This window comes from Carassius auratus, unplaced genomic scaffold, assembly GCF_003368295.1.
Source record: "Carassius auratus strain Wakin unplaced genomic scaffold, ASM336829v1 scaf_tig00026875, whole genome shotgun sequence".
Taxonomy (NCBI): Eukaryota; Metazoa; Chordata; class Actinopteri; order Cypriniformes; family Cyprinidae; genus Carassius; species Carassius auratus.
The window spans coordinates 275221-303019 of record NW_020525552.1 but is presented as its reverse complement, the minus strand read 5'-3'; the positions used below and the strand labels follow the sequence as shown (position 1 = coordinate 303019).

General features: G+C 40.4%; 1 protein-coding gene across 1 annotated transcript; it reads left to right on the top strand.

The window, feature by feature from the left end:
- Positions 1 to 10358: 10358 nt before the first annotated feature.
- On the top strand, positions 10359 to 24921 carry LOC113078851 (doublecortin domain-containing protein 2-like). The gene is made up of 8 exons (XM_026251158.1): positions 10359 to 10919; positions 12089 to 12140; positions 17051 to 17127; positions 18777 to 18911; positions 23888 to 24037; positions 24105 to 24159; positions 24239 to 24404; positions 24848 to 24921. Exons 1-8 carry the CDS (start codon positions 10633 to 10635, stop codon positions 24919 to 24921), a joined length of 996 nt encoding a protein of 331 aa, XP_026106943.1. The 5' UTR covers positions 10359 to 10632.
- The last annotated feature ends 2878 nt before the right edge of the window (positions 24922 to 27799 follow it).

Sequence of the window (27799 nt, the reverse complement as noted above, 5' to 3'; positions counted from 1 at the left end):
TGAAGACAACGATTCTAAAAATCTGAAACATGTTATTAAATATTCCTTTATGATTGCAGAAAATAAGCCGATATGTGAAGCTGTATGTTTAGCAAGCACAGTAGCAGTCTCAAGGGAAGACAGTAGAGCGTAGTGAGCACTAGAGAGGGGTCTATATTCCCCTACAGACCTGTTAGCAAGCATCATTTATCTTTGTGCAGCACTGACTGGAGTCCCAGCTGATCCACTGAATAAAATGAGTTACATTCCCTGTGTTCATGGATCAGAGGAAAGCTGCGGTCAAAAACAAAAGCACCAAAATGAGGCACTTTTCTTACAAGAAGCATTAAAACCATGTTGTCGATTGCTTCCTTGTTTTCAAACGTTTGCATCTGAAGTCACTGAACTCTCAGTCACAGTTGTTTCTGACAGTCGAGCTAAAAGTGTGTGCACGGTGTTTTTCTTTCTGGCCAAGAGCACGAGACATGAAGGATCTTCAAACTAAGGTTTGTTTCTATTGTTTTGGTGCAGTTTGATAACATCATTTCATCCTTTCAGCACAGCTATACTGAACTCATCTCCTGCACTGTCATGAATCAATATCACTGTACTTGAACTTCAGTTTTCTTAAAGGCTGATGCTCTGAAAAAACAAATATATATATATATATATATATATATATATATATATATATATATATATTTCAGCTGTAAACGGCTGTGTAATGCACGTGTAGGTAAGTTTTGGGAGTAATACAGGCACATTTCCCAGTGAGCCTGAGCTGATATTTCCAGTCTTATCATGACTGAAAGACGTCTGGTGTCCTTTACACCTGTCAGACATGAACCCACAGTCTCTGTGATGTAAGCTTTGTGTCTAACCACATCCTTAGATTAATCAAAAGTGATTAGATGATTTTTGTGAAATTCTGTGCAGTCCGGATCCAAATAGCACCTAAAATGTAATCCTCTTTAATGTGACTTTCATTTGTATTTACATTTGTACATGTAAAGAATACAAATGTTGTATTTAACAGGGAAATGGCTAGTGTGCTTTAAAGATGGGAAAAATAAAGAAGGGTCAAAAGAAAATAAAAATGTGCCAGTGACTTGCTGGCATGCATGAGTCCCAGTCATGTACTGAACATGTCTTGCTTGGTCATCGTAAGGTCTCATGCCATCTTCATTCTCTTCCTTCACCTCTTCGTCTTCCTCCCTGATGTCCAAGGGCACTCTTGCCCACACTGCAGTGTTGTGCTCCATAGCTGTTACAGTTATTACAGCACAGCACTTTAGTGTCACAAAGAGAAGACCACCACTGGACTTGTGAATAGCCGAATGCATAGCTTCCACCTCCCTGGGATCTATTCCACTAATTGCAGAAGGCAATTGCATTAATTATCTCTTCCCTTATTTATTTTCTTTTTTCTCTTGCAAGGTATATTAATAGCCAAAGGTGGTGGTTTTATAAATTTATGCTGATAAACCATATGCCCAATAAACATTTGTTCTGCACCTATTAGAATGTAAATGTTACATAATAGATAGGCCCTAATAATATACATTTAATTGTAAATAGCCACATTGTCACGGAGACGAACCCCGTGATTCCTATGCTGGCCAGCGGAGGGCATCATCACCTGAATACTGACACACACGCATCCATTTCATTCACTTACACTGACGACACTACATTTCCCACAGGCCCCGTCCTTGGACTCTGATCACCTGCACAGGTGATCGTCATCAGACTGTGTATTTAAGCTGGACTTCCACCACAGTTCAGACGCGAAGTCTTGATTTGCTGTGTCTGTCATTTCTGAGCGTTATTACCCGTGTTTGATACGAACGCCGGAGGAATCCGCCATTGCCCACGCGGCAGGAACGCCATCTCAGGCCAACCCCCGTCTTGCTTTCCCGGATAAATACAACGGTGACGCCAGCAAGTGTAAGGGATTTCTATTGCAATGCTCTCTGTTTGTGGAACAACAACCCTCACTGTACACTACGGATACTGGGAAAATCGCCTTTGTTTGTTCTCTGTTGACCGAGAAAGCACTCGAATGGATTACGGCAGTGTGGGGGTCCGATGGATCCACATTTACCTCCTTTCAGGATTTCCTGCAGCAATTCCGGGCCGTATTCGATCATCCTAAGGAGGGAAAGGGGGCTGGAGATCGCTTACTGGAGTTGTCACAAGGCAGGATGACGGCGGCGGATTACGCTCTACGATTTCGCACTCTAGCGGCACATACTAACTGGGTGAGCGACACATTAAAGGTACTCTTCCAAAGGACTAAATTATGATCTACAAACGGAACTAGCCTGTCGAGACGAGGGCAGAGATCTCAACAACTTCATTGAGCTGACCATATCCATTGACAACCTGCAACGTGCCCGGCGATCCAATTCCCGTCACACTGTGCACCCAGTATACTTGCCTGCTCAGGAAGCTACTGAACCCATGCAGGTTAACACTTACCACCTATCTACGGAGGAGAGAGATCGACGCATTTCCAATAGATTGGCCATGTATTGTGGACTACCCGGCCATCAACGCCATAACTGTCCTACTCGTATGTCAACCTTCTCTCAGCGCTCGGTGAGTTGTCCCCTCACTTCCATGTGTGATACCCAGAGTGTAAGCATTCCTGTTGAGTTTTGGATTAACGACAGACAAGTTGTCACCTCTGCCTTACTCGATTCCGGGGCTGCTGGTAATTTTATCTCTGAAGAATTCGCTAAGAGCTATAATGTTCAACTTATCCCATGCTCTACCTCTCTCTCAATGGAAACAATAGATGACCACTCGGCTCTGGGTCCATCACTCATCTCACCCACAAGGTTGTAATGGCGGCTGGTTTGTTGCACAAGGAGAGGATCCAATTCTACATCCTCCCCACATCTCACACACCAGTGATTCTTGGATTACCTTGGCTACGTCTACATAACCCCCAGATCTCATGGAGAGAGGGTCAAGTGGTGAAGTGGAGCAATTTCTGTCAACAGAACTGTCTTTCCCTGGTCAAACCTATTCCTGTCTGTTCCGTGTCCCTTACCTCCGCTCAAGAATGCATTCCCAATCTGCCAGGGGAATACACAGACCTTCTGGAGGCCTTCATTAAGAAACAGGCCAACACCTTACCTCCTCACCGCAAGTATGACTGTGCAATCGATCTTCTACCAGGGCATTCTCCTCCAAAGGGTCGCATCTTCCCATTGTCTCAACCTGAGTCCGACGCTATGAAGGATTACATCAAGGAGGAGCTTCAAAAAGGATTCATCAGACCGTCCACATCCCCTGCTTCATCTGGGTTCTTCGTAAAGAAAAAGGATGGAGGTCTCCGTCCCTGCATCGATTATCGTGGACTAAATGAAATGACAGTAAAATTCAGATATCCACTCCCGTTGGTTCCATCAGTCCACGAACAACTTCGTACCGCTCAATACTACACCAAATTGGACCTGAGGTGCGCCTACAACCTCATCCGCATTAGGGAGGGAGACGAATGGAAGACCGCCTTCTCCACCACCACTGGACACTATGAGTATCTTGTGATGCCGTTCGGACTAGCCAACAGTCCATCTGTGTTTCAATCATTCATTAACGAGGTTTTCAGAGACATGCTGAACATATCTGTGATTGTGTACATCGATGACATCCTGATCTACTCTAACACCCTTTCTGAACATGTACAACACGTTTGAGCAGTTCTCCAACGCCTCATCCAATACCAGCTATATGCCAAGGCTGAGAAGTGTGAGTTCCACACAACATCCACCACCTTCCTAGGATACATAATCAGTCCCGAAGGGGTAGCCATGGATGAGAAGAAGGTTAACGCTGTGCTCAACTGGCCTGAACCCACAACCCTTAAGGAACTACAACGATTTCTGGGATTCGCAAACTTCTATAGTAGGTTCATTAGAAACTTCAGTACTGTGGTCGCTCCGCTTACTTCACTAGTCAAGAAGGGGACTCATCGACTACAACGGTCAGAGTCCACTCACAAGGCATTCCAAACCCTGAAACAACGGTTTAGTAACGCGCCCATCCTCTGTCACCCTGACCCCACATTGCAGCTTTCTTGGAGTGGAGACACTGGCTAGAGGGGGCCACACATCCATTCACGGTACTAACAGATCACAAGAACCTGGAGTACTTACTCACCGCCAAATGCCTAAATCCTCGTCAGGCCAGATGGTCCCTGTTCTTCACACGTTTCGACTTCTCGGTAACCTACCGACCCGGCTCCAAGAACACTAAAGCTGATGCCCTGTCACGTCAATTCGAGGAGGAGAACGTTCCATCTGTCACAGAACCCATCCTACCATTCCTGGTGGTGGTTGCTTCCATTCAATGGGATATCATGACTCTACTTCAACAACACAGGGAGCAGAACGAAAACCCAGTAGACAAAACCTTCGTTCCTGAGAATCTTTGTATCAGTCAGGTCCACTGTCATCCATCATCTGGTCACCCAGGTATCACTGCCACCATCAACCAGTTGGAGAACCGCTTCTGGTGGGAAACCCTTCACAAGGACACGACAAATTACATCCAACAATGCAATAATTGTAATATCAACAAGGCATCCAAACAATCTCCCGCCGACCTCCTACAACCATTACCCATTCCTCAACGACCCTGGTCACACATTGCCATCGATTTTGTTACGGATATTCCCAGTTCACAGGGTCACACCACCATACTCACCATCATAGACCGGTTCTCCAATGCTTGCAGATTTATCCCTTTACCCAAACTGCCTACCGCTCTTCAGACTGCAGAACATTTGTGCAACTGGGTCTTCAGACTATACGGTCTGCCCGAGGATATTGTGTCAGACCGAGGACCGCAATTCATCTCTCAATTATGGTCAGCCTTCTTCAAAGCCCTAAACATTAATGTTAGCCTCACCTCTGGGTATCACCCTTAAGCAAATGGACAGGTGGAGAGGCTCAACCAAGAGTTAAACCGCTTCCTCAGAGCCTATTGTAACCAGAATCAGGACGACTGGGCACGATATCTACTTTGGGCCAAATACGCACAAAACTCCCTCATTAAACCATCTACAGGTTTAACCCACTTTAAATGTGTGCTGGGATTCCAACCACCAATGTTTCCATGGTCAGGAGATCCAACCGATGTACCGGCGGTAAACGATTGGATGACCCGCAGTGAGGAGGTATGGAATCAGGCTCATGTTCACCTGCAACACGCCGTAAGGAGGCAGAAGGAGCAGGCGGACCGCAGAAGGCGCCCAGGTCACAATTATCAGCCAGGCCAGTGGGTATGGCTATCCACAAGGGATCTCTGGCTCCGGCTCCCATGCCGCAAGTTGAGTCCAAGGTACGTGGGTCCATTCCAAATCACCAGACAAATAACTCCAGTTTCATTCTGCTTGGCACTGCCTAACACATACCGTATCTCTCCTACCTTTCATGTATCCCTGCTCAAGCCCGGTCCAGAAGAACGCTCGTGGGTGAACTCAGAGGATATCCTAGATCCCAACCTTGTCAATGAGTTTAACCGTCTACATCCTGGTAAACCGGCCCCTCAACCCTGTGGTAGACCCCGACGTCGTGTGCCTCCTCACGCCAGGAGTCGCTCGCAGGGGAGGGGCTCTGTCACGGAGACTAACCCCGTGATTCCCTCTGCTGGCCAGCGGAGGGCACCCTCACCTGAATACTGACACACACGCATCCATTCATTCACTTACACTGACGACACTACATTTCCCACAAGCCCCGTCCTTGGACTCTGATCACCTGCACAGGTGATCATCATCAGACTGTGTATTTAAGCTGGACTTCCACCACAGTTCAGACGCAAAGTCTTGATTTGCTGTGTCTGTCATTTCTGAGCGTTATCACCCGTGTTTGATTTCCTGTTACTGATTCTGCCTGTTATCTCTGCGTACCTCTGCTGCCTGCCTACCAACCCCTTGCTTGTTACTGGGTTACTGATTCTCTGTTCTGCCCACGCTGTTGATATTGCTGGTTCCGACCATTGCCTGTACGACTACGAGCCTTACACACATACACCCTCAGTAAAACATATAGGGCTTGCATGCTTATTTTTGAAAAGTACTACAAGTAGCCTTTTAAATTTGAAACGCTTATAATAAGAAAACTCCTGCTGTTGTATTTCATGAGTTGATTAACACACTGATTTGAGTTTATGGTTTGTTCCCCAGGATCTGCAAAAGACATTACAAATCTTGTCTCCTCCAGTGCCATTCTCCTCTCTTCTTCTTCTTGAGTTCAGTGAGTTGCTTCTGGAAGTTGTTGTCCATCTCATTGTCTAATGTCTTTTAGAACATCTAGTTTCTATTGCTCCAGATGTCCTGACTACAATCATAGACATGCTCAAATTGCTGAGGTGTTGTGTCTGTAGCCTGAACAGTTGACGACGGAGACTGTGGCATGGATGGACTGTTGCGAGGTGTCCCAACGATTTACTTTTCTTCTTCTGCTGTAAGAAGGGGGATGTCAGCACACCACCTGTTTTATTAATTATTGTTCTCTGCAGTGCCCTTTTTCTTTTAGCAGGGGTTGAGTAGTCCCACCACGTCTTAATTACTTTCTTTGATCTTTTAATGCCTCTTGTTGCAGTCAGTTTTGTAGCAATATCGTATTATTTGTATGACTGCCCTTAGCAAAAAGTAGTATACTTCAAGTTTATTTTATTAAGTTTACTTAAGTAAAGTTCAAGTATACTTTTAAGTATACTTTATGTAGCAAGTATACAAAGTGTTCTAGTAGTATACTTGTAAGTGTACTGTTTCAATACTCCTTGGGACTAAATCGGCCCACTTTCTAGTATATAAAATATACTTTTAAATATACTTTAAGTATAACAGTAGCAAACTTTGAGTACACAACTAGTTTACCTCTATGTTTGTAGTTTGTACTGCAATTATAATAAAAGTGAACTTGATTTGCTGATAGTTTACTGATTAAATACTTTGTACACTTATACTAGCAGTATACTTATAAGTTTTCTTTAAGTGAACTTCATATCATACTTTAAGACTACTATATCCCTATTTAGGTTTGAATTTTTATACATTCTGTTACATGAATATATGAGCATGCAAAACATACAAAGAAAAGTGTATCTGCTTGTAAACAAAAACATTTCATTTTAGCTTCATGCATTCTTTTTTTAAACACATTATTTTGGGTAAGTTTTACCAGTTGTTACCTACAGTTTATACAAACATTATGATCATCGACCAGTGATTGATATCTCAAACATAATAATAGCGGTTAGATGTTGGATTTTGGTTGAAAATGAAAATCAATTTGACGTCTAAATCCAACGATTGTTTGACATCAAGCTCCAATGTTGGGCAGATGCTGAATTTTGGCTGGAATAAACACCCCCCCCCCCCCCAAAAAAAAAAAAAAAAAAAAAATGGTGAAATGCATGGCAGTAAACGTATCACCAGCTTCACTTATTACTAACCAGTTTGACTTTATTTCTGTCAGACGTCTACAGAAGTTATTTTTGAGAATTAACAGAGGTTTAGATGTTGATGTTTTATTTGAAAATGTTTGGTCACCGTTATTGGGATCAGTGTTTTGTCTAAAACAATTATCATCATTGACCCAATGTGGTTATTTACTATTAATGAACAATATTCAAGAGACAATACTTTCTTCCCTCAGATCAGACATTCTAAATTTTTATTTTTAAATGCATTTTGGGAGAAAAAGCTTTCAAGACACATAGACATCAACAATCAGTATATGAATCTCAACAATAGGTTAAGTTTTTTGAGCTCATGTTTGTTAAAAGATTTTAACTGATTGTTATAATACTGCTGGATCTCATGTGGCAGAAACACAGGGTTTATAATATGAATGTACTAATGAAACAACATAATTGTTAGATTAAAAAACATCAGCGAATCAGGTTATTTCATGATGATTATAAAACCATTAACAGGTAACAGCCATTACTTGATCTCATATCACTGTAGCTTTCTTTGATGCTGCAAATTTGCTCGACAAACAAACTGTCACAGCAGCCACAATAGCCAAAACATATAATAAGTGTTAAGAGCTCAACTAATGGAAGCACTAATCACTGTTATGGTGTTTAACTGTTATTCTGTTATGGAAATTAAACACACATTAGAGTAAAACCCCTGTTAATTTTCAATAAGAGCTTTTATAGTTAGTAATACGTGAAGCTGGTAATGCTGTTTGTGGAGTTGTTTAATCCTCCTCTGCTGAGATCTTGAGATATTTAATGTGCTGCCATGCATATCACCCATTGTTGCAGTGTGGTGCTTATTCCAACCAAAATTCAACGTCTGTCTGATGTCACAGTTTGACGTCAAACAAAGTTGGGTTTAGACGTCAACCCGACTCAAATTTTCAACCAAAATATGAGGTCTGACTGACGTTGGATTAGTTGGAGTCCAACGTCTTCCTGACGTCACATTGATGTACTGTGCCTGCTGGGTGGTGTTTCTTTTTTTTCTTCACTTGTGTATTTTTGAACATTTTATACAGAAGATGCATACTAGCACCCTCTACCATAAAACAATGAAAACACAGATTCTAGGAGTATAGATCAAATATATTTAGACTTTTTGTAAGTATAAGTCAAGTATACTTAAACGTAATTTTAAGTATATTTCTGAGAAGTACAAAAAGAGCATTTCTGAGAAGTACATAAAGAACATTTCTGAGAAGTACATAAAAAGTAAACTAAAAGTATACTTTCCTATTTTAAGTTGAAAAGAAGTGTACTAATAGCAAACTTGAATAAACTTATTTTTCGTAAAAAAAAATTAAAAAAGAAATTATTAGCTCCACCTCCTCTAAAATAACAATATTTTTTGTTTGTTTTTGTTTCAATCATTTTGTCAACCATCTGGGACATTTAGAGTTATTCACAGATTCTGAAAGTGTAGTCTCCAAGCTTTCCAATTATGTGTAACACATGGAAATCTGATAATATTTGGAGAAGTTGTGGCCCCCAAAAAAGAGGTTCTTCTATGGCAGAGCTGTAAGATTCAGTTTCTGGAGAGAGTTTAGGGCCTGTTTACACTTGGTCACTTCATGCATTTTCTCTTTTTGCAACAGGAGAGAGTGCGGCGCTGGGATAGTTGGCTCTTGCCTGGGGAGTGGAGGAACATGCATAAGAGAATTCATGATTGGAGGTGGAACACATTTTTTAAGTCACTCAGGATGAGGGCATCTGCTCAGTTCAGACACTGTTTGATTTATATCACCTCTTCTACATGTGAAAATGCTGTGTGGAGAGATGCAATAATTAACTCAATTTTCAGGGCTGCTTTCCCTTGCCACTGATCTTCCAAATGGTCAAGGCATTTAATAGACTGTTGTTATGCAACACACCAAACAAACATGTTTTTTGTTCCAAGATTTAACTAGGTTTGAGCAACAGAGGGGCTGTACTGAACTCCTTGGTGTCCAATTAGAATGAACGAAGACTATTGGGTGATGTACACATCCTCATTCAACAGGGGCATACATGAACGTCTTGATGGAAAGCACTAAAATTGTCATTTCTGATGGTAAATCCTGTAAAATCACAATTAGTGGAAAATACTCAGCATGGCAAGTCTAGTAATATCTAAGCTTGAGTGAGATCATCAGTTAATCATCCAAAAGTGATTAGTACAGTATATTTGACCAGTGATTAGACTATAAGTACTTGTTCTTCTAGAAAAATAAATATATAAACCAGCATTTAACAGACTGGTTTACTAGTCTTAGCTGGTCCTCCAAACTGACCGAGTTAGTCTGTTAGCTGGTTTTAAAGAGTTTGGGTCTGGTCAGTCTGGGAGATTAAAAGCTATTTTTAATTTTAATAAAATATTTTATTTATTTATTTTTTTTATTAAAGCTGCAGTCCTTAAGTTTTGCCTCTTTTTCACCATCTATGTTTGAAAACATATTGTTTTATTTTATTTTTTTATTAAAGCTGCAGTCCTTATGTTTCTTGTAGAATTACAGGAGCTTCTCAATAAATTGGAATGTCGAGGAAAAAGTTCATTTATTTCAGTAATACAACTCAAATTGTGAAACTCATGTATTAAATAAATTCAGTGCACACAGACTGAAGGAGTCTAAGTATTTGGTTCTTTTAATTGTGATGATTTTGAGTCATATTTAACAAAAACTCACCCAAATATTTGGATCCATAATTTCCACAATTTAATATATATATATATATATATATATATATATATATATATATATATATATATATATATAAACATTCTGTGAATGTTCTGGGAGCCACAAATTGTTAGCTGGGTTAAGGCTAAATGTTAAAGCAGCTTGCCATACACGTCTCTGGAGTTAGTGTAGTGAGGTGTCAGAGGGCTTTAAGATGTTAATGTCTCGATAGAAACCGCTCGAGGAACACAAGAGTTCCCATCATCATCGCTTCAGTGCGCTGCATCTTTCTCTTTATCCTCATCAACGTCCCCCTGGAAAGTTTTATTTGCGCAAAATCCACCGTTTCCAAAAAATCATGTTGATTTGTGAATCAGACGTGTGTGTGTGTGTGACTGGAGCATGAGGATCAGATGCGCTGCTCTTCTCTGGAGATATAACCGCGCTGCGCTCGGACTCTCCGTCGCTAGCTTCACCTCTCCTGGCCATGAGCGCGGAGAAGCCAAACTTTCTGTCTCAACCTGAAGTCAAAAATGTATATTTCTATCGCAATGGGGATCCGTATTATGAGCCCAGGCGTTTGGTGATTAACTCGAAGCGGGTTTCGACCTTCGACACGCTTCTGCGGGAGGTGACCGGTGGCGTGAGGGCTCCGTTCGGCGCGGTCCGCAACATCTACACGCCCAAAACCGGGCACCGGGTCCAGTCCCTGGAGCACCTGCGCAGCGGAGAGCAGTACGTGGCCGCTGGACGAGAGAGGTTCAAGAAGATAGAGTAAGACATCCATACACCCATCTATCTATCTATCTATGTATCGTTTACATACATATAGTTGTTTTCCATATTCCATAATGATAGCAAAGTCACAAAACCTGTGAAATAGCGCAAATTGAAGTTTGGGAATCATGTAGAGATTCATCATAGGATGCAGTGCTGGGGGAATTTACTTTAAAAAGTAATGCATTACAACATTGCTTTACTCCCTAACAAAACTAATTAGAGTTACTTTCCATGGAAATTAATGTGTTATATTGCTGCTGTGTTAATGTTTAAATCTGGTCAGGGCTTGCTTGTTTATTAAAAATGTAGATAACAAATTTTACAAATCTAAAATAGTTCACCCGGAAATTACAATTTGCTAAAAATGTCCTCATCCACAGACCTTCCGGATGAGTTTGTTTCTTCATAAGATTTGGAGAAGTTTAGCCTTCCATTACTGTGTCAGGAACGGATGCTATGCAGTGAATGGGTACCATCACAATCCACAAAAAAAGTTATCCACACAATCTATTAACATCTTGTGTTTGTGTGAATCGAATCCACCATTAAGACTTTAAAATAGAAATGGGTCCATAATCCATAATAGCGTATCCTGCAGTGAAAAAAGTGTTCTGGTCTGAATCAGGAGAGAAATCTGCACAGATCAAGTAGCGTTTAAACAGATCTAAACAAATATGTGGCTTTATTTTGATGTGAGAGACAACAGGAGATGCACTTTTTCACTGGAGGAAGCACTATTATAGATTGTGAAAGTCTTAATGCTGGATTTGTTTTAGCTTTTGTCTTCTTCAGATGTTAACTGATGGACTGGAGTGCTGTGGATTATTGTGATGTTTTTACCAGATGTTTGGAATCTCATTCTGACGGCACCCATTCACTGCAGAGCATCCATTGATGAGACACTGATGCAGTGCTACATTTCTATAAACCTGATGAAAAAAAAAAAAAAAAACTCAGATGAAAGATCTCAGAAGGGCTTTTTCCAAGAGTTCACTTTTTTTGAACTCTTGCTTTAAGCATGAGCTTCTAGATCAACCACAAATGGTTTGACAAAAATTAGTGAAACATTTGATTAGAGCTGTCACTGTTTTATGGCAACTTCACAAAGATCTTTTTCAATTCTGAAAAAACAAAAAAAACAATTAATTTTGTTCACTTTCTAGTTATTTACAGATAGGAACCAGGAAGAAAAAAATGCTTCAGCCCAATGGAGTGGTAAGAACAAATATTTATTTATGTCTCAAATCTCTGTATGTGTGTATACAGTATAACTCCTATATAAACACTGTTAATCACATTAACTAAGAACATCACAAACACTGAGTGTAGCAGTCAATCACTGCACTAGTTTGTCGGGTGTATATGTTCATCCACACGTCCCTCGGGGAACTGAACCAGAGCACTGAAGGATGACAGTCGAGCACAGGAGGTCCAGACACTGGCAAACAAAGCCAGTGATTTAAGAGCATGTTTTTCAGTACACAAGTTATATGTTTAAAGGAATCCTGGAGCATTAGTGTGCTAGTTCAGCATGTCGCACCTGCTTTAACGCTCAAGAAAGACTACCTGAGCGAGGTGTCATGTTTAGACACACCGTCTGTGTTCTCGTCTGGAAAGAATCACTTTGTTGTGGGCTCATCTGGCAATTAATTATTAACCTGTGAATTATTATCCACCTCCTTGGATGCATATTTATGTCAATGGCTCCGACCCAGAGTGCAAATAAAGCCTGTGGAGACCAGCTGAATGTCACTTCATATACTCCCTCAGAACTCAAGACTAGTTAAAGAAGAGAGGAGTGAAAAGAAAGAAAGAAAGAAAACCAGAACAGGGACTTTTTTTTACCACAGTCGTAACATTTTATGAACTCTCTTAGGCAAAGAAAGAGCATCGTCACACCTGCTCAGATCCCACTTTATTATTGTGCTGAACTAAAGGGCTGTTGCCATGGTTATTAGTGAAACAATGTCCTAATCATCATTAGGCAAGACTGAACGGGTTCTTTTATTTACCACGAGGGCCACACTTTGTTTCCACTGGCTCCTTATTGTCTCAATTAGAGCGGCCGCTTTGGTTTGGCAGCGTGCCAAAGACGCGCTGTCTCTCTGCTCTGTACACAGGCGTCCCGCGGGGTTACCAGTGCACACGGCAGGGGCCAGAGAGACACCGAAACACTAGATGAGAGCAGCTGTGTGTCTGAACTGAGCAGTGCCCTCGCTTAAACACACTGGTTAATCGTACTCACGTCTGACCCTGAGAGCGACAGAGCTGAGCTCACATTTCATGTCTCAAGCCGTGTTTTCTGCTGACTGGAATGCAGTTTCATATTTATTGATTTGTTGAAAAGTAATGCAACAATTGTAGTTGGAAAAAAAAAAAAAAGATTAACAAAGCTGAACAATTATTTTAATATTTTTATTTTAAGCACCATGTGAAAGTTGGTAGTATATCACGAATGCAATGATTCTGGAAATATAATTTGCAACTAAATGAACATGTGTTATAGTTTTTGTTCTATTTGCTGCACCTCAGAGTGATTTATTTTTTATCCAGTTAGATAGGACCATTTGATCTGAGCCATTATTACCTTTTACTGAAAATTGTGTTTACTATTGTCATTCTGCGTTATTGACACTATTTTCCTATTTAATACTGTAAAGCTGCTTTGACACAATCTGTATTGTTAAGAGTGTAATGCAAATAAGGTGACTTGACTTGACCAGCTGCTTTCTAGCTTGGTCATCAATCCCAAGAAGTCCAAGGTCCTCCAAAGCAACTGCCCTGTGAACCCACTTCTGCAAACCAAGATCCCAAGACTTATATCCTTCCTGTAGGCACTCAAGAAACGACTCCTAACATTTCTGAAGCTTACTCTCATGTGCTTCTTCTATCCTCTCTTCCCAGAGTACTGTCAGCTTGATAAGTACTGTACCACCTTCCTGGTCACCTTCAGCCAGGGCACAATATCTTGTCTGAGACTTGTATGGGTTATGTCTTCTGGGAATCTGAGCTGCTTCCTAAGGTCTGCCTGCATCTCCCAGTCATTTGCCTTGGACAGTACTCCTTTACTCCTCATTTATCACCTTCCTTCGCACATTTGACCTATCTGGCCTGTTTAGTCATGGCTGCAGACTTAAAGTGCGAGTTAATTTTTTTCGTTAATTCTTAGTTTTTGCCTTGATAATAGAAAAAAATGGGCTAGGCATCATGTATGACAGTCAAAAATGGGATATGAGCTACAAAATGACCAGATCCAGGTGGTACAGTACTTATCCAGTTGACAGCACTCTGGGAAGAGAGGATAGAAGAAGCACATGGGTGTAAGTGTCAGAAATATTAGGAGTTGATTCTTGAGTGCCTACAGGAAGGATATAAGTCTTGGAATCTGCTGGTGTAGGTTTGCGGCATGGGTTTTGCAGGGCAGTTGCGTTGGAGCACCCTTGGACTTCTTAGCATTGATGACCAGGCTTGGAAACAGGCTTTTTGCGATAGCAGGCCCTAAACTATGGAATTGCCTACCAGTATAAATCCAAACTATGTAATCTTTCTCTATTTTCAGGTTAAAGCTCAAAAATGATTTATTTACTGTGGCTTTTCAGAATTAACGACTTATTGTATTTTGTGTATTTTATTGTATTGATTGCAATTTGTTTGAATTGATGTATTGATTATAACGGCACTTTGGTCAACCTTGGGTTATTTAAAAATGTGCTTTATACATAAACAAATAATAAATAAATGCATGAATGAATAAATCCCAGTGGATATAGATCAAATGGAAAAAGCAGTATCAGAACCAGTATACATGAATTTGGAAGTCGAGAGCGTTGGTGGAATTGGATGCATTAAAACATCTCTATCATGTGTTTAGATGTATTTGTAATTACATGTACACATTTATAAGGACAAAGTTGCAATTTAGTGCATTTAAAATATATTAACCCTAAACATAATGCTGATAAACACACTGGAGTTACTATCCAATATCTTCAAGTACTTTAAACAATTTGTGTTATTATTTTAGCTGCTGTCCAAAACATATTGAAGTTACAGTTATATAATGCATATGGGCTTAAAGTGCACTCTCTGAGCTTTAATGTGAGGGTACTCTCATCAAAATGAAAGAAATTACAGCTCTTTAATTTTTACCTCCCCCTTTTTTAAAGGGACCATAAATAATTGGACAGTCGACACAAAAGCTGTCCGTCAGTCCGTTCCAGGAGCAGTGCGTCTGCAGCAGTGCAGCGATCGTTTACGTACAGAGTCTATTTTTGCTGTGCTGCATGCACTGAATTAAAGTGACAGCACATTGTAAGCGGGAAAAATGAACATGGATTGACACGGAAATGCAGTAATTTCACAATAAATGTATACTAATTAAAGCCTACTGTGTTTCACACTTAACACATGGGCTTTGGCTAAGTTTAAAACAAGAAAAAAAGCACCTTTACATAAACAAGGGAACGTGATGCACTTTTATGACAAAAGATAGGACACACACACACACATGCACACACACAAGGGGAGATTAATCAAAACAGTAGTTTCCTTGGTATGTCACTACACAGTTTCCTTGCGATCTTATAGATTTTTTTTTTTCAGTTAGGTAAAAAACAATTAAAATCACTTATAAACTCAACAAAGGAAAGCTTAAAACATCTCCACTTACTGCAATGAATATGATATTTACCCATAAGAATAACCATATTGACTAAATACAATACTGATGAATCTAAAATTTCCATATAAAAGAGGATGTGTGGCAAAGTGAGATCAGGGATATTATCAATCTTAAGTGACAGCCAATTATGTAACTCAGACCAAAAACCACTGGCCACGGGATTCTGCTGCTTCAAGTCGAGGGCGCCTAAAGATTTAAATGAAAAATGCACGAAAATCGACTGTTTGTGTCAGTGGTGTTTTCATTTTAAATATTTGCAATAGCCTATCAGAAAACTAGGCTAAATGTTGTGTTTAAATGTTTTGCCGCTTGCTTGAGCAGCTTATTATACAAACCTAGAAGTCAAATGCATGAATAATACATTGTTTATAGTTATTGAGTTTAAACTAATGTCTGTGAAAGATTGTTACTGTACTGTGATAAAGGAGTAGCAATCCTGAAAAATTGTGTTTACACGTTTTGAAATCAAAATAATGAACAAATGTTGTGTTTGTGGACTAAACAGCCGCAGATCAGTAGTGCACTGCAAACGCGTCCTGTGTGAAAGCACAATGAGTCTGTGCTTCTTCTGCACCACATACATAACGCACACGGACTGCTTACGCACTGCAGATGGAGGATGTGTGAAACAGGTGTGAACGTCCATGGAGAACAACAGTGCTGGATGATCAGAGGATCCTCTCCATGGTAAAGAAAAACCCTTTCACCACATCCAGCCAAGAGAAGAACACTCTCCAGGAGGCAGACATTTCTCTGTCAAAGTCTACAATCAAGAGAAGACTTCACCAGAACAAACAAAGAGGCTTCACCACAAGCTGCAAACAAAGCCAGATTAGACTTTGCCAAAAAACATTTAAAAAGATCCAGAGGACTTCTGGAAAAGCATTCTTTGCACGACTGAAATTAAGATCCACCTGTACCAGAAGGATTGGAAAAGTAGAAAAGGATATTACCCAAAACAAACAAGCAACCCATGAGTTTTTGAAAGTAAATAGTGGATTATTCTGCAGTGACCGGGTCAATCTCATGATCTCAACCGGATTGAGCAGCACTTCATTCGCTGAAGACAAAACTAAAAGCAGAAAGACCCACAAACAAACATTGCTTATTTAAAGGAATGCTTAAATTCTGCTCTTCAATCACATCTTGATTGTTTTATTTCAAATCCATTGTAGCGGTGTATAAAGGCAAAAGCACTAAAACTCAGTCTGTGTCTGAATACTTTTTGTTGTGTCTGAATACATATTTTGTTGGACCTGACTGTATATACAGTATTATGTTTATATAATTATAAAGTTGAATTCAGATTATCATGAGCAGATTAAAACTGTTAATGTCGTGTGTACAACGCATGTATGTTTTGTTTGAACTGGATGTTTGTCAGCTGTAGTTCTTTCTAGATAGCCTCTGCAGATCCTCACCTCCTATTTTTCCCTGTGTGTAGCTGAAACCTGTTCCTCAGAGTCGTGTGATTGTATCTGCCAGATTCCTGAAGCCCATCAAAGAACCCTGTGCAATATTGTAAGTACTATTTATTTATTTATTTATTTCATAATACTGACACTTTTCTCGACAAACTTCATAACTTCATGCAGTAATGCTGCAGATTTAATCAAATATTTCTGTGGGACACTAAAAAGCTTAAAGGTGCCATAGATTGCAAAAATCACTTTTATAAGGTGTTTGAACACAGTTGTGTGGCCAAAGTGTGTGAAAACAACCAGCCTATAATGGTAAAATTCCACTCACTTATTGTTTTATAATCTAAAAAATCATAAACAGTCTCTCTACATAAGCAGTTCCAGACTATGAAGTCTGGTGAAAGTCCCGCCCATTTGTGACACTCTCTGCCCTATTAGCACATACACATCAATTAGAACCAACGAACATTAGCCCCTTTCACACTGCCATTCTGGCAAATACAGGGGTAAAGTGTTCCGGCAGTTTTTCCCGGGTCGCTAGATTTTGCACTTTCACACTGCCAGTGATGACCCGGGATATGTGCGTGCTTTCACACAACCCGTAAAGATCCCGTAACAACATGTGACATCAGGGCGTGACGTGTAATGTATGAGTCGAAAACATTAGGCACATTATACTTTCACTGAAGCAAGCGAACGATCTCGGCGTCAGCGCAGAAAGTGAGGAATTATCTGATCTCTGCTTTATTACAGTTTGCACATATTTTTTTTGCGGACGTTGATCTTCCTTCAAAACAGCCGGTAAAAGAGTCGCGCGATAATGCACGTCATCACTTCGACACGGAATTAGATCTGTCTTTTGTTCACACAGCGCTTGTCCCGGGTTGAATCTGCTAATGTTACCAGGTCCCCGACCTGGGTTCAATGCCAGAATCAATCCCGGGACGTGTTTGCTTTCACACAGAAGGCGACCCGGCAATGTTCCGGCAATATGACGGGTCCGACGTGCAGTGTGAAATGGGCTATAGGAGTATCCATATACCGCTGAGGAAATGGTGGTTCCCTTTCATTTTCGAAGGAAAAAAAATGGAAAAGTCTTATACATTGATATCCAGTATCGTGAGAACACTATATATTAATTTTAATATATATATATATATATATATATATATATATATATATATATATATATATATATATATATATATATATATATATATATATTGTCACGATACTGGAATTTCCAACTTCGATGCGATACTGTGAAAAATATTGATATATTATTCTATTGAATATAAATATATATAAATATTTTTTTTTCAGTACTGTTAATAGAATGTTTGTACAAAGTAATCTGTTTTTTAATAATGTTTTTAAAATATTAGCACAAAAACATTATCTATGTGTCAGGTGGACGTTCATCTAACATTTTTTAAAGGCAGCTTCCATTTGCTGTTGAAGTGCAAACAGCCATAGATTCTATTTACACTATGTTAAAATAGCAGATAATAAATGTCTTTCCGATGTGATATGAGATTTGAAAAGGGAGTAAAAATGTTTGTCAAGAGGTGGAGTCAAACTCGGGTTGATCACTTCAAAAAGACCAAGATATGCACTTTACTATCCACACTACTGCAGCTGTTTTTTGTTATTCATCTTTTTATTAGGTTGACTATCCCAATCACACATTGGTGGCCAGAGTTAGTGTAAATAGCCTCTGGCAATAAGGTGTGTTTGTGTGTGTCTCAGTGTTGTGGCAAATGGAGATGTCCTGAACCCAGTGGTGAGATTGTTGATTCCTAGCCGTGTGATTGGCCAGTTTGAGCGGATTCTGGAGATGGTCACTGAGAAAATGGGCCTGCGAATCATCGGGGGTGTGCAGAGGTATGCAAGCACAAGAAATTAACAAAGTTATTTACTTAATGAAAGTAACAATGAAGTGAAATTAATTCATATTTGTGCTCGAAGCATTTTTAAATCTGATCATATGCTGGTCATGAGCTAGTTATGAAAATTAACATTGTATTTATTGCAGTAAAAGTGTAGTAACCATGTTTTTGGCATATTGATTACCACATTGTAGTTTTACTGCAAATGCCATGGGTAAACTATAGTTTAGTCCTTATTTTATACTTCTGTGTTGAACCTACTCAATAGCTACACCATAGGCGATATGTAGTATGGCGTAGCCTGACGTGCACATCTCCAAAAATCTAACAGCGCATAAATTCTATGCAGACTGCAAGTGCTGAAAACTGATGCATTTTTATGTTGACTTCATCACCATGGAGATTTAATAGGCCTGTATTGGGCCACCTGGGTACCAGCAGGACCTCGAGTGCTAATGAGGGAGACACACACACACACACACACACACACATGTGCTTCACTCCCAGAAGGCTCTCTTCGAGGAGGAAGCCTTCACCAGCATTCCTCACAGTGCCTGCCCCACTTCCGCCGAGGTGGAACAATGGCTGCGCTCGTGGGAATCGAAAATGGATTTGGTGGAGGGAATGGAGATGGGCAAGTCCCTCTCTTCTCCCTCACCCGGCAGATTTAGCAACTGCTCTCTGAAATCAGAAGCCTGCTCTGCAGTTTATTCCCCCTCGGGAGAGGGCTTGACTCTCCGCCTGTCTTCCTCCGATGTGGAGGGCCTTGATGAGGATTCGCTCACTCAATCGCCCCAGTATGAGGAGTTATTGGAGGTAGTTACTCGCACTGTGGCCAAGCTAAACATCGACTGACCTGCTGATAAACAGGTTGAACCACAGAATAGCAAGCTTGATGAACGCTTTCTGTGGAGTAAGCCACCATCTCCACACTGGAGCATGCCTTTCTACCCTGACCTCCACACCAAGGTGTTGAGGTTGTGGGCAAGACCCTTCTCGGCCCAGATCTTCAGTCCCACCTCCAGTCATTATGTCAACATGGCGGGGCTATGTAATCACGGCTACAGGGTGATGCTCCAGGTCAAACAAAAGCTTGCAAGCATACTGTACAACTATTGGTTGATATTAGCTCAATCAGAGCAGACGGCAGTCTGGCATCAAGATGTCACATGAAAGAGCTCGGGTTAAGACTAAACACCAAGAAAAGATTGCTTTCTTCAGTACAGAGAACCACTTATCTGGGTGTGGTGTGGGATTCAACCACAATGCAGGTACAACTGTCTCCTCGGATCAAGACGCTCTGTACTGCAGTCGGGAGAGAAAGAGAAGGCCAGTCACTCACTGTCAAACAGTTTCACATACTGCTGGGTCTGATGGCAGCTGTGTCCAACCTGTTTCTAGAATTGAAACACTTTCCAGACATAAGAGATTGCCGTGTGTTGATGCACACCGACAACACAGTGGTGGTCTCTTACATGCCTGGAAGTTACTACTGCGTTTAAAACTGCTCCAGTACCTCTCATGATACATATGGAAAACATAGGAACAATGGAATACAGTTTTTTTTAGGTTACACCAAGCGCAAAACAGCGGTATTTGGAGAAGCTCTCAAGCATCCAAAATATACCCATACGAGCTCCCTGCAGCAGCACAGAGACCTGGACCATTTACCTCCATGCACACATATGGACATTGGGAATTATATTGTTTTTGGTTTAAGTTACTACACAATGCAGGAGTTTAAAAGCCACAAGTCTTTGGAAAGTTGTGAGGCTTTCTGCTGTGGCCGGGTCCATCTACAGCAGGTGATGACAACAGTGTTGTACTGGCCAAAGTAAGTTTATTCACATTGTCCCCTTGGAATTATAAGGTTCTATCTGCGTTCTGAGCAGTTTTGAGATATTGAGCTTCAAAGTTTTTGCATTACTTATAGGAAAATGTATATGGGGAACAGGTTTCTTTCAAACATGAAAATAACAGGGACCCTAAATGTATTCTAAATATACAATATCAAAATCCTATCGAATTTGTAAATGGGGATTTTTGGAATGAGTCAAATGCAGATAGAACCTTCTAATTCTAAAAAAACACTTTTCACTTAGAATTATAAGGTTCTATCTGCCAAAACATTATTTGAACATTGAATATAAACTTAATGTTGTAACAATGTCTCAAAATGTGTTAGAAAGTAAAATTGTATCCTTTCTATGACATTTATTTTATATTTTTAGCACTTTCATGTATTTAGGGCATTTCAAATTAAGCAAGGTAGGTCTAAATATTTTGTTGAGTGCAGATGTTAATTTTAGTAACAATTTGGTGGGTAATTAAACACATTATTGCAGAAATTGTTACTTTAATCTTTCTTTTGTTTAGACAGAAAGAAGCTACAGTAATATATCTGAGCAGGACTTTATTCCACCTAAAGTGGACCAGGTAAAATGGCTTTCTCTCTAGACATCAGTATGGCTGAAATAACATGCTAATGTTTATTGTTATAATTAAGACCCAATCAATTAAATTGTTGACTATTTGACCTTTAAGGCTTAATATTGACATTTTAAGACTTTAAAAACTGCAACAACAAAAAAAAGAAAAAAGACATGTTTCAAAAAATTAATTCATAAAGTTTAATAATCATTGAAAAATGATTCACTGACTATATATAAATCACAAAAAAATGTCAGACTCATTTTTTAAAACACATAACTATTATACTCTCTGTGACTCATTTTTTTCAAACACAGACTTTATCTGAGACACTTCTCCTGTTTCTTCTTTTCTGAGTAGACCCCAGCTCTTTAATTTGTAAACTGTTAGGTGCAGTCGCTGGTTCCCCACTTGTTTGTCTGGTAAGACCCTGGGCCCTGCTGCATCTACCTTGTCATCTGCCTGGAGAAAATTTTTTTTTTGATTTAGGCTAAAGCTGTGTATGTTTAGTTATTATTTGATTTTAGCCAAGTGGCACATACTGTACCAGGTTTTTGTGTTGGGGGCTGCAAAGTGGACAAACCAGTTCTGGGTTAGCTAGGGTAGTTAAATGTGTGATTGTAAGATGTAAATGTCCTGGTTAGATTAAAGCCATTAACAGTGTGAATGCAAGGTGACTTACATCGTAAACAATATAATTCCCAATGTCCATATGTGTGCACTGAGGTAAATTGTTCAGGTCTCTGTGCCGCTGCAGGGAGCTCGTATGGGTCGATATTTCGGATGACTGAGACCTTCTCCAAACACCGCTGTTTTGCGCTTGGTGTGAGTTTGTTCCTGTAAGGTCCCCTTTCTTTCGCCTTATGTTTTTGCATTGCTTTACTTTCTTCCTTTTCTTTCTCGTATTCGTAGATCCGTCTCGATCTGTTCCGCCGACAAAATAAATGCGCAAAAATTAAAGATCTCTGAAATGTTTAGTCACGCCTCTGTGAAGTTCTGAAGGCATTGCCCCTGGCAACCGATAGCATATCCTGCCATCATGGCCGACCGGCTCAGACCCCTCCCAAATCAACCCAAATCGGCACGTGACTCCTCACTCTCAATAGAGCAGATATATGATCGTCATCTTACTATTAAGACCAACTTTATTCTGTTGATTTCTTCTCTTAAGAGAGTTTGGGATCTCCAGGCCCTCTCAGTGGTCCCTTCTAAGTCTTTGTGCCTGGTCTGGCCAAAACATTTCTCTGCCCTAGAGAGGGTTATTTACCTAAAGTTCCTTCCTCTACACCACAGCCTGTCATACTCCAGGCCTTCTGTCCTCATCCCTTTCGGGAGCCTGACCAGCAGAAGTTTAACTGGATGTGTTCAGTGCTCGCAGTGGACACATACATCCACAGAGATGCCCTGTGGAGAAGGGTGGACCAACTTCCTAGTGTGCTATGGTCCCCCCAAGAGAGGTCTTCCTGCTACTAAACAGACCCTCAGCAGGTGGATAGTGGATGCCATTTGTATTTCTTATGAGTCCTCTGATCTCCCCTCGCCCTTGGGGGTCAAGGCTCACTCTACAAGAAGTGTGGTGGCCTCCAAGGTCTTTCTGGCAGGTCTTTCTATGCAGGACATCTGCAACGCTGTGGGTTGGTCCACGCCCCTAACGTTTGTCAGGTTCTGTGGCCTCGATATGTGAGCCACTCTGGGCTCTTTTGTTCTCTCACCCTGGCTGTGCCCATTCACCCTAAGCAGAGATTTAAAAGTCTGGCGGCATGGGCATACTCGCTCCCATTGGGTTTCGATGCAGCTTGACTTCCTGAGGGGAAAAGTTTCTAGGTTGCGCATGAAACCATGGTTTCCCTGAGGGAACAAGATGCTGCTTCTCTGTGCCATACTACCAGCATCCCTGTGAGTTCTCACTTCATTTTCCAGAAGCTGCTGCTGTATCCACTGCACATGCTTTTAAGCTTCCTGGTTGCTACATCACCCCACCCGTGACATCTTTCCCATTCATTGTACTGATTACACATGTGATTCACAGAGTTGTGATGCTTAAGGTATTCCCATAGTGTTTCGAAGCAGCGCCTCATTCCCTAAGGGGAACCATGGTTACATGCATTACCTAGAGACATTTTTGGTTAAATTTTTTGTAAAACCATGGTTAATTTTCATAAGGGTTACCCTGTTCCTGAACTGGAGCTAGTTGCTTAGGACCAGTTAAAACCAGCTCAAACCAGCAGCCACACTTCAAAACATACCTAACCAGCATATGCTGTTTTTTTTTCAACATGGTAACTCTTACTGTTTGCAGGTGATATGTGCACCTGTAACCATATTGCTTTTAGGGAGACTTTGTAGGGTACAGTCATTTAAAAAAAAAAAAAAAAAAAAAAAAACAGATTTACTTTCATTATTGTGGTTTTCCAGGACACATTGTAAAAGTCTTAAATGCTCATAAAAAAAGTCATTTGAATGATAAGTAGCCTTTTCTCATTAGGGAAAAGGAAGCATTTCTGAATTACCTGAGCTGTATTTACCCATCTTCTCTTACAGCCTGTACAGCTTTGAAGGGACTCTCGTTATGGATGGAAAGGAGTTAGAAAACGGACAGTTTTACGTCGCTGTTGGCAGAGACAAATTCAGAAAGCTTCCATACAGTGACCTACTGTTCAATAAACCCATCGGCATGAAGAGAGTGAACGGGTAAGAGAAAGACAGCATTTTCACTAAAGATGAAGGATGTTTTCAATGTGACCGAATGTGATTTCAGGTCTAAAGCTGCATCATTACCACCGATATACAAATACAGAAGACAGAATGGAGATGTGAGTGCAAAAGCATTATAATAGCAAATGTTTGCATTGGGTTTTCAAGTGTTTAATCATTGAATATTGGTGTTGTGAGGTGGGGAACCATCATCTGAGCAAGCCTGAGTGTGGACAGGAGAAGAGCAGTCCTCCGGCGCAGAGCTCTAAAGAGCAGCTGTCCTCTATAGTCAGAGAGATCTCACAGGCCAAACTCATGAACATACGCAAGAAGAGGAGTGGACTCATGGCTTCACAGGACAATGGTAATACATCAGCACATCATCTGAAACCATTTGGAACATCTGGCTGTCAAAGCAGGAGCACAGTATGTAGAACTAGAGTATATACAATACTGTTTAAACGTTTGAGGTCAATGAGATGTTTTTAACATTTCTGAAAGATCTTTTGCTCACTTTTCCTATTTAATACCGTTCAGATGATTTGACACAATTTGTATTGTTAAAAGCGTTATATAAATAAAGGTGACTTTATCTTGACCATCTTGTCACCAATGTGATGAAATTAAGTGAAATAAATAGGTTCAATAATACAACACTGTAAGATATCATAAGGCTGCATCATCTGTGAGCATTTTTGCTGTTTTTGTCAACTTCGGTGATGCGTTTGTGTCTGTAGCCACGCATCAGATTCTCAGCAGCCACTATTGTCTGATAATGATGATGTAATTCTCTGAACCTTATGTAAGGCACTTCCCTGAGTGACCATAAGATGGCACTGCTGTTCTGTACGTGTGCTGCTCACGCGTTTGCTGTGGCATGAGAGGGATTACATCATGCTCCTCATCATCATCATCATCATCATCATGTTTCCTCAGATTGCAGCCGGAGGTGTGCGATCAGCGCCATGCTCCACTGCACATGTCTCGTTCCACAACATCTCACCAAGTGATGACATTTCAGTGCAAAGAGAGCCTCGCAGATATCACTCGCAACGCTATTAGTCACGCTTCAGATTCTGAAAGAAATTTGATTCATACTTAAATTGATGTGGTGAAAAATAAAGATCAGGTATAAGAGGTTTGGCAGTGAGGGGTGTCGCGTAATGAGCAGCGTTTGATCTGGAGCAGGAGCATCCGTGTGTGTGTGTGTGTGTGTGTGTGTGTGTGTGTGTGTGGTGAGTGTCTCTCCCTCATTAGCACTCGAGGTCCTGCTGGTACCCAGGTGGCCCAATACAGGCCTATTAAATCTCCATGGTGATGAAGTCAACAAAAGCACATCTCTTCTCTTCTCCATGCTTCCATTTCTTGAGCCGAGCAGAACCTGTTTCTATGTAAAATCATTATTACGTTATCTGTTGTAATATCATATCTTATATGCAGTGTTGGTGAAAGTTACTTTTAAAAGTAATGCATTACAACATTGGGTTATTTTTTGTCACGTGCTCGGCTTGTTTATATGTGTATTTTTATTAACAAAAATCCCCAAAGTTATGTTTTTGGCCCTTTCACTCAAGAAGTGTGTAAGAAATGAATAAGCCTCGGGCTGAAGGCAGTGTCTCTGCACTCACTGCTGATGTCTCTCAGCATGCAGACTGGAGAGCAGCTCTCAGTGAATACATGGAAATCATGTGGAACTCAGTGAGTTTTCTTTGTAAAAGTAACTCAGATATTTAATTTTAATTTTAAAAGCATTACTTTACTAGTTACTTCAAAAAGTAATCCATGTCACTCCCAACACTACATATAAGCCGTTCTGAAACATACAAACTTTTAGAGAATGGATGTTCAATTAAGGATGGAGTCATCTATAAGTAAGCTATTAAAATGATCTGAACAGGACTATCTTAGTGTTAGGAAAAACCAAATACAATATGTGTTTGTGTGTGTGTGTGTGTGTGTGTGTGTGTGTAATTTCTTCACAGCCTTTAGAAAATATGTTGTGTATGGAATGAATTTTTCTAGTATCTGCATGTATCTTGGATTTACTACATTTTGTTGTCACAGTCATGTGACCTATTTTCCTGGCATCACTTGCATCACTTCACTTCACAACTCCTCTCGTGAGTAAAAGTGTCCATTGAATGCACACGTCACATTCTCCTAGAAGTTATAGTTTTCACAGAGCAGAAAATGTTTTGTGTGTAAAAGCATACTCTTTTAGTATAAGAATGATTTTACACAGACACTTGTTCATTTTATTTTATAAATGAAGACTGCAATGGCTCTTATTTCCAGGAACATATTCACCAAAGTCACTTTAGGTGGTGATTTGAGTATGACAGAATCAATGACCAAATGGTAACAGTGAGTCAGTTTAACCATATCAAATTGTAAATTAATGAAGTTTCCAATGTCACAAGATAAATGTCTGCGTTTGATTCCTTCATGCAGCATATAGTGTTACAGAACAGGGAGTTTAGTTGCTGTTATTTGCTCTGTGGTGTAATCTTCAGCTTGATTAGTCCTGTATTATAGCACTGGTTGTGTTCAGGTGCGTAGAGCAGTGCTCTTGAGTGTCAGGGTTCAGGATCTGTTGTAGTCTGTTATTTGACATCAGAACATAGAGATCTGTGCTGAAATACTCGGTCTAGATTAAAGTAAATGTTGAAATGACCAGCAAAATACATCACGATATGCTTTTGTTATGATGGGCAGAATCGTTTTAAATGAAAATGAGGTTAAAATGGACCCTGTTTAAAGGTGCACGCAGTAATTTTGTGTGTGTTGCAGTTGTCAATATGGCAGTCTTGTGTTTATACAAAGCAATGCCAAAGTCATGCGTTCCGTTCACAGAGAAAGCAAGAACTGATAAAAATGTAAATATCTGATGCAATGCAAGTCACGTCGGATAAAAGTTTCTACCAGATGTGAAGGTTTTCAGCAATGATGAAAAAATTAATTTAGATTAAAATTACAGAGTGAACCTTATTTAGTTGAAAATAATAATTATGAATGAAATGATTTTTACACATGCATTTAAAATGTGAATGAATCATAGAGAGTGTTTTGAGTAAATCTCAGTCTTAAAGCACCACTCTCAACACAGGCAAAACATTTAGTCGCTCTCGCACTGTTGAATATCTGTCTTTGATAACTAAACCGTCCATTAGAAGGAAACGCCGTGCTGGAATATAAAGCTATGTGCATACATTTGAATATCAATGATTTGCAGAGGATCTGACACCATTAATGAGGGAGTCTAACAGATGGCACAATTGTTAAGTGAATGTAGGGCAAATTCTCCAATCACATGGCATCATGAAGTCAGAGAGGCTGAGGACGTGTGGATGTGTTTGAGAGAGGGAAGGAGGAATCGTACTCCAGTAATGACAGGGAGGATCAGAGGAGTGTGGAGCGCTGATGGCTTTCACACTTCAGTGTCTCAGGGCTCCTGCTGACAATCCATCCACAATACTGTAATAATGCTGAAATAGCCCATTAAGGTGCCTCTCTCTGTGCCTCACTTCACTGAGCAGACCGCACGTGTGTGTGTGTGTGTGTGTGTGTCTGAGGTCTTCCAGCTCCTCCGAACAGACTGAGATGTGACAAGTGCTAAAGTCTTGCTCGCTTCTAATTAGATCATGGCCTGCAGTGATGGCAGTAATGCAATATCTGAACCAGAGGCGAGAGACAAGAGAATAAAAGAGGAGCCAGATCCTTCTTTAAATGTACAAATGTCATTTTCTTGTCACACTGTCT